The sequence below is a fragment of the Trifolium pratense genome, linkage group LG4 (assembly GCF_020283565.1).
Source record: "Trifolium pratense cultivar HEN17-A07 linkage group LG4, ARS_RC_1.1, whole genome shotgun sequence".
Taxonomy (NCBI): domain Eukaryota; kingdom Viridiplantae; phylum Streptophyta; class Magnoliopsida; order Fabales; family Fabaceae; genus Trifolium; species Trifolium pratense.
Genome location: NC_060062.1, coordinates 23,705,014 through 23,711,780, shown reverse-complemented (window position 1 = coordinate 23,711,780; position 6,767 = coordinate 23,705,014). Strand labels below are relative to the sequence as shown.

Sequence of the window (6,767 nt, the reverse complement as noted above, 5' to 3'; positions counted from 1 at the left end):
CAACAATTGTCATGGGTTGCGTAAAATAGTGTTGCCAAAGACTACAAATGTTGTAGTGTTGGTCGCTGGAATTAGGCCATTTTCGGTAGCAATTTACCGAAATAATTGTTTCGGTACCTGCGAACCGAAATTTATCAGCATGTCATATTATTTCGGTTCGTATAAACCGCAGTACCCCCAAGGGTAAAAACGGAAATTCAGGGGGTAGAAAAGAATTGAGGGGGATTGGGAGAGAAAACATCAAAATAAATAAATTAAAATTAGGCCTAAGGCCCAAAATGGGCCAAGTTTCCAATTTTATTCGTAAAAGAAATAGTTTGGAATTTTTTCGAAAAATTGTCGGAGTTTTTCTCAGGAAAAAAGGGTCTTGCTAACGAGTGCCCCCGGGGCACTCTTTAAGGATTCTATTTAAAGAAATTTTTTATTCAAAAAGTTAAACACTACAATTTCCAATGCGTTGACTTTACGCATTCCGAGAAAAATTCTATAAAAAACTTACTATTTAAGGGAATGATGAAATTGTGACACTTATAATTGAACATTCTCCAAAACTTTTGTTCAAATTTAACAAAAACAATGATAGTGTCTTACATGTTGCTGCAAGAGGTGGACACATCTCAACCGTTAAAAAACTATTAGCAAGTTATGCTAATTATAAAAAGACGGATATAGCCAAAGCATGGTTAGATTACACTGGATATGAGGAAGAATTAGAAGACTATGATGCCATGTCAAATATGGAGGACATATTATATTTTGTGACAAGGGAGAATTTTCAAGGAAACACTATGTTACATGAGGCAATGTTATGTGGTAACAAGAAAAACATTGATAGGGATAATAATATTTTCAAAATTTGTGAAATTTACAATTCAAATGATCGGTTTGGGAGATCATTGTCAAAGTGTTGTTATGAATATGCATTAGATATTGTTAACCTTGAAAAGAAATCAGTGCTTTACATAGCTGTTGAGAAGGGAGACATGGATGCAGTCAAACTAATCTTGGAGAAATCTCCTAAGAATGACACTAAGCCGGAAGGATTATCGCCGGTTGTCGCAGCAATCATGATGGCTAAAAAAGGTATGTAATTAAAGGACTTGGATCATATCCTTCTGTGTTTTTTTTTATATCTTTCTCTTTCCTTTCTGTTTCTTTGTTATTTTTAATTTCTCTCTTCGATTAAAAAAAAAACAATAAACATATTTAGAGAGAAAGTAAAATTAAGAGAAAGTAAATAGAGAGATGTAAATAAAATGGAAGGATCGCATCCATTTGGTAATTAAATAGCTAAGTGATGAAATTATTGTTAAATTATTGGAATGAAGAATATATTAACAATAGTAGTATTTTTTTTTTATAATATAGTAGTATTATTTTTAGTTTTCAATTTGAAGCAATAGTAATTTTGTTTTTTGTTAATAATTGATATTGCTTTCAAAATTTACATATTTTTTTGAGAAATTTATATTTAAGATAATAACATATGAATTTGACAAGTTGTAGTTTGTTTGCTATATAAAAAGAATATAAAGTAACTAGGTGTAATTTGGTAAATGAAATTACTCCTGAAGTTGAAAAGTTGATAATTTGAAAGAAAAATTTGTCCAAGCATAACAAAAATTTGTAATAGAAAGATATTTCTTTGTTCCTATCTCGGAAATTCCGATATTATAAAATTGTCCAAGTATCACGTCAGATACGTATCCGATATTGATACGTGTTTGATAGTTATCGACACGTATGGAAGAAGTATACAGTGATTAAAGTTTATTTTTTTAATAAAAAATACCAGACAACTATACGATGCTTCCTGATACGTACTGGAGAAGTATCAGAGAAGTATTTGATGATTAAATTTTATTTTATTAATACAAAATATACCAAGTTTGAGTTTATATTTTAATAAATTCAATGGCTAAATGTTTTAATACAACTTTGACCTGCATTGTTAATACAAAATATACCAACTTTGAGCTTATATATTTTAATAAAAAATTTACCAATTATTCATTTATTCTCTTTTTTTTTTATGAAGTTGTCTATTAGCTAAAAATATCACCCTTAAAGTGAACTCACAGTAACTAATAATAGCATATTCTCTATAACACATTTAACACAATTTTTTATGAAGCAAATATTTATGTTTATGTGTCAGATTCAGAAATGCTAAGGATGATACTAGAAAAGAAGCGAACTTGGATCCATTCAAGTGACAAAGATGAAAGGCTTCCACTTCATTACGCAGCATCAATAGGTTATGTTGAAGGTGTTGATTTATTACTTCACAAATGCAAATGTTGCACAATTCAAAGAGACAAATATGGATATTTCCCAATTCATTTAGCATCTTATGGTGGCTATTTAGAAGTAGTAAAGAAGTTTTTAGAATATTGTCCAGATCCAACAGAGATGCTCGACAATTTTTATGGACAGAATATTCTCCACGTTGCATCAAACTATGGAAAACATAAGGTGGTAAAATACATACTAAAAAGTAGTCAAACTCATGAATATCATAAGATGATAAATCAACAGGATAAAAATGGAGATACCCCTTTGCATCTTGCTGCAAGATCATGTCATCCCACAGTTGTGTACTACTTAGTTAACCACAAAAGAGTGAGTCTTGATTTGGTTAACAAAAACAAGGAAACAGCTCTTGACATTGTTAATTTATTTGATAGATCATCTTTGAGACAGGCAAGTAGTTCTAGCTCCTTACAAATTTATAAGATTATGTTACATAGTTATTATCATATTTATCTCTGCTAAATAGAGGTAGTTAGTTGGAATCCACTTGAGTTGGTCTAGTGGTGTTAACTTGGGTCCTTGGAGTATACTTCTCTCTCTCAAGGTCTCAGGTTCGATTGTCTCTAGTAACAATTTCGGTGGATTAATCCATACAGAGCAAAAAGAACTCTGACTTTAAAGGGCCCCCTGCAAATGAGCGGTGGGATTGATCCCCTCGGATTGAATATTTTCTCTTGTTTCTTTCATGACACTGACACAGATGTAACAATGTTTGCAGCATCTTACATGGACTGCACTTACATCTGCTGGTGTAAAACCAAGTTCTACAAGATCATTAGCTCACTATATTGAATCCAAACAAAGTGATTCAAATTCACCCAAAGAAACAGAACAAGATAAAGACAAAAATCAAAACCATGTTGAAGAATCCTCCCAACAAAATGAAACAGAACAGACCGTTGATGTAAACATATCATCATCGTCAAAGAAGAGAAACAAGGACAAATATCAACCTCCTCCGGTAGATAAATTCTCAGATACATATAAAGAAAACGTCCCTGACTACATTCAACCAAAAAATCTCTTTACAGCAAAAGGCTCAACCGCATATAAAGATAGAGTAGAGACAATATTATTGGTTTCAACACTTATAGTAACAGCATCAGTAGCAGCATGTTTTGCTGTTCCAGGTGAAGCAGCAGATGGAAAAGCAAACAACTTATGTCATATAATGTTTCAACTTTTCATTATCTTCATAACAATATCATTGTTCAGTGCCATTAGTTCAACTATCATACTCTTTTGGGCAACAATTGGATTAGCGGAATTGGTAACTAACTCTCTCAACATTGTTATGCCACTTCTTGGAATAGCTCTCATTTCATTATCTCTGGCTTTCATGGCTGGTCTTTACACTGTTATCAGTGAACTTACTTGGTTGGCCAATGTGTTTCTTTTCATGACTGTGACTTTTGTTGTGGTTGTTATTTTTTTGTATATGCTACTTTTTGTTCCATCATCATCAACCAACATGCCCTTCAGGTACATTTCTCACTACCCTTATCTCTTTTTAGCATCACTTGCTGAACATCAAATTGATGATGATCAAGAAGGTCAATCGCAAGAGAAATGATATTTTGGCAACCATTCGGGACAACCTTTTTATGTAAAAGTCATTTTAATTTTTTTAATAATTGTTTATTTGCCTTGATTTTTGTGTGATTGTGTCAATACCCACATTGCGTATTTTTAGTTGTCCCAAAAGTTGTCAAAAATAGTTGTTGAAATAACACAACTCTATTTGTATTAATGAATAATATTGTGTATTTTCATTGTCACCCTTTCTTCTTTTTTTGGTGACATATTTGTGTGATTATTATGGAAAGTAATATTATTTGTTCATTTATGTATTTCCCTTCCCCATATTATGATGTAATTTGGGCATAAATGTATTACTAAGTGAATAAATCAGAATTTTTCGACCTACTCTTTTAAATTTGGTTTTAGGCGTGGCTAACCTTGAATAAAACTTTGTCACTTCTCTAAATGTGGCTAACTTCTTTTTTTAAAAAAAAAAAAGCTGCATTTGCTTCACTACTCTGTTAGAATACAATAATAGTCTGCTATATTGATATCATATATAACAAGAAAAGCCAATACATGTATATAAAAGATCAACATTAATACAAAACAAACACATTACCAAAATATTTCATAAGTAGCTACCTCATTGATTTAAAGACCAGAATCAATATTAATCACTGGTTTCTAAGAACTTCTTAATCCATGGCAAGTGGCAACTAAATGATATAAGTCATGAAAACTAAATGATGCATGCTTACGTAATACTAAAGAATCACAGAACTATCAGTGTCTTGAACTGCTCCTCCATTTGCTAATATTCATAGTAAACAGAAAATTCATAAAACTTACGTAATACTAAAGAATCACAGAGAAAAATTCATAAAATTGGAATTGATTATTAGGTCATGCTCAATCAAAGACATCTAACAAGAATGAAGGGACCATTCAGATATCTAATTAATCGTGCATGAGAACAAGAACAACTACAAAGAAAAGAATACTTTGTAAGAATCATATACCACACGTTCTGGAATTAAAATGAGACATAGGCTGATGTTTGGAGTTGGCATAGCCATGCATGAGAGCCTATTCAAAAAAACAAAAACAAAGATTTGAGCATGTGCTAACATCAACTATCTAGTAATAAGCACATCCACAATTTTAATTGAACAATCAAAAAATTGATTAAACCAAACCTTAACCAATACGCGAGCTACAATCTCAGAACTCATTTTCTCATGCTCAAACTGCAATAATAAACAAAGGTCACATACCAGGCCTCATCCAGAAGAGCAATAACACCACCAAGTTTCTAAAGCTTACTTGAGAAGGTCATTACCGACCATACCAGTTGCTACAATTTACTTGTAGTGTGTGGAGTACCCAATGTAGCTGATTGTTTCTGTTACCACTTAATGATCTCCTCAATATAAAGTCGTTCAAAATCAGAAAAGAAAACAAATGAGAAAAAGAAACTAAAGCAACATTAAAGTGAATCAAGTTATTGATCAATTGGCCCTCTAAGTTTCATAATTGCTCGACTAAAGTTATTGATCAATTAGAAACTAAAGCAACATTAAAGTGAAATTTCAGTGTAGTTACTTGAGAATTTATATTGGAGTTGGGAAGAAAATAGTTACTCATAAATTTTACCTAAGCCAACAAGAAACAATTAACAGTAATTACTAATATGTAAAGAATTGGAATTTTACAATAATCATGGTTAAGCCGAGTTCTTACGAATGTACTATAATATGCCTCAAACCAACTTCAATTCAGCAATTATTAAGACAACAAAACTACAATTATAATCAAACATGATAGACTACTTTAAAAAAAAGTCATCTCAATATATTTTTTCATGATAATCATACACCAGAAAACGTAGACGAAAACACAATATAATCATGAACATGACATTAGGCATGGTTTATTACAATAATGAACTAAAATTATGGAAGCTTCAAGTATCAAAATTCCATAGGTTAAATTTAGAAAATCTAAACTTGTTTCTAGCTCTGAATCAAATTATAAAATTAAAGCTAGAATCATAAAGCTCTTGTGTTAATTCATAATCATATAGCTTTCAATTCAACAACAGTATGACAGTAAAATTATTTCAATTTACCTTTTATAAACTATGTGAAGAGAGCAAGTAAATCAACCTGAAAACTAACAAAAGAAGTAAACTTAGGGTACAACAAGGCAAAATCATAAATGAAATCCAAACGATGAAATTGGAATGCGACAAACCGTGAAATCCGAATGCGACGTACTGTGAAATCCAAACGACTACAACTCGATGAAATCCAAATGCGACGAGCCATCGATCTGAAGTGATGGCTCACAGAATAGCTAAAAAAGGGGAGTGAGAAAGGGGAAAACGATGGCGGAAGCGATTGTGTAGGAAATTGAGAGTGAAAGTTTTGGTTGTTGAAGTGTGAAGGTTATTGAAATCGAGAGCGAAGGTTTCACGAAATTAAGAGGAAACTTAACGAAATTGGGAGGAAACTTAGTGAAATTGAGAGTGAAGGATATGGAAAATTGGCGGGTGTTGGTTGTTGAAGATGAAGTTAAGGAAAGTGAGTGTGAAAACAGAAAGAAGAGGGACAACGAAAAAAATAGCCCGCTAGATCATGAATTCAATATTCCCAAACATATTTGAGATTTACTTTTGCGGTCCTAATTTTGGAGCACGCCCTACGAAATCATCAATATATTTTTGTCGTCCGCTATTTAAGTAGTGGATTTGAAGGTTTTTTTTTTCAAAAATCTCATTTATGCGGTTTTGAACATTTGGTTTCATATTCTTGCCTTTAATATCATCAATCTCCATAATATGAAAATTTAGTCATAATAAGATATTATTATTATTATTATTATTATTATTATCACTAAATTTTCATGTTATGGAGTATTTTTTTCCCTCA

At 31.7% G+C, this 6,767-nt stretch overlaps 1 protein-coding gene and 1 long non-coding RNA gene across 4 annotated transcripts; one reads left to right on the top strand and one right to left on the bottom strand.

Moving 5' to 3' along the window:
• The first annotated feature begins 278 nt into the window (after positions 1 to 278).
• LOC123922329 (protein ACCELERATED CELL DEATH 6-like) lies at positions 279 to 4,461 on the top strand. Its single transcript, XM_045975055.1, has 5 exons — positions 279 to 303; positions 508 to 1,083; positions 2,159 to 2,703; positions 3,032 to 3,200; positions 3,297 to 4,461. The coding sequence occupies exons 1-5, from the start codon at positions 279 to 281 to the stop codon at positions 3,884 to 3,886; spliced, it is 1,905 nt and encodes a 634-aa protein (XP_045831011.1). The 3' UTR covers positions 3,887 to 4,461.
• A 326-nt stretch (positions 4,462 to 4,787) lies between these two features.
• On the bottom strand, positions 4,788 to 6,473 carry LOC123882030. Of its 3 annotated transcripts, none has more exons than XR_006799676.1 (4): positions 6,091 to 6,473; positions 5,161 to 6,002; positions 5,034 to 5,084; positions 4,788 to 4,923 (listed from the first exon to the last, which is right to left on the bottom strand). It is a non-coding gene; the product is annotated as an uncharacterized LOC123882030 (long non-coding RNA). The 3 variants fall into 3 exon arrangements; XR_006799675.1 differs by having other exon boundaries at positions 5,161 to 6,009; positions 6,091 to 6,454; XR_006799677.1 differs by having other exon boundaries at positions 5,161 to 6,009; positions 6,114 to 6,454.
• Between the last annotated feature and the right edge of the window lie 294 nt (positions 6,474 to 6,767).

What these genes read in the sequence shown, in the direction of transcription:
- LOC123922329 (XM_045975055.1), top strand. Translation starts at nt 279, where the DNA reads ATGGGCCAAGTTTCCAATTTTATTC. An exon ending in ATAGATCATCTTTGAGACAG is followed by an intron (nt 2,704 to 3,031) that starts GCAAGTAGTTCT and finishes CAATGTTTGCAG; the next exon opens with CATCTTACATGGACTGCACT. An exon ending in ATCCTCCCAACAAAATGAAA is followed by an intron (nt 3,201 to 3,296) that starts CAGAACAGACCG and finishes TCTCAGATACAT; the next exon opens with ATAAAGAAAACGTCCCTGAC.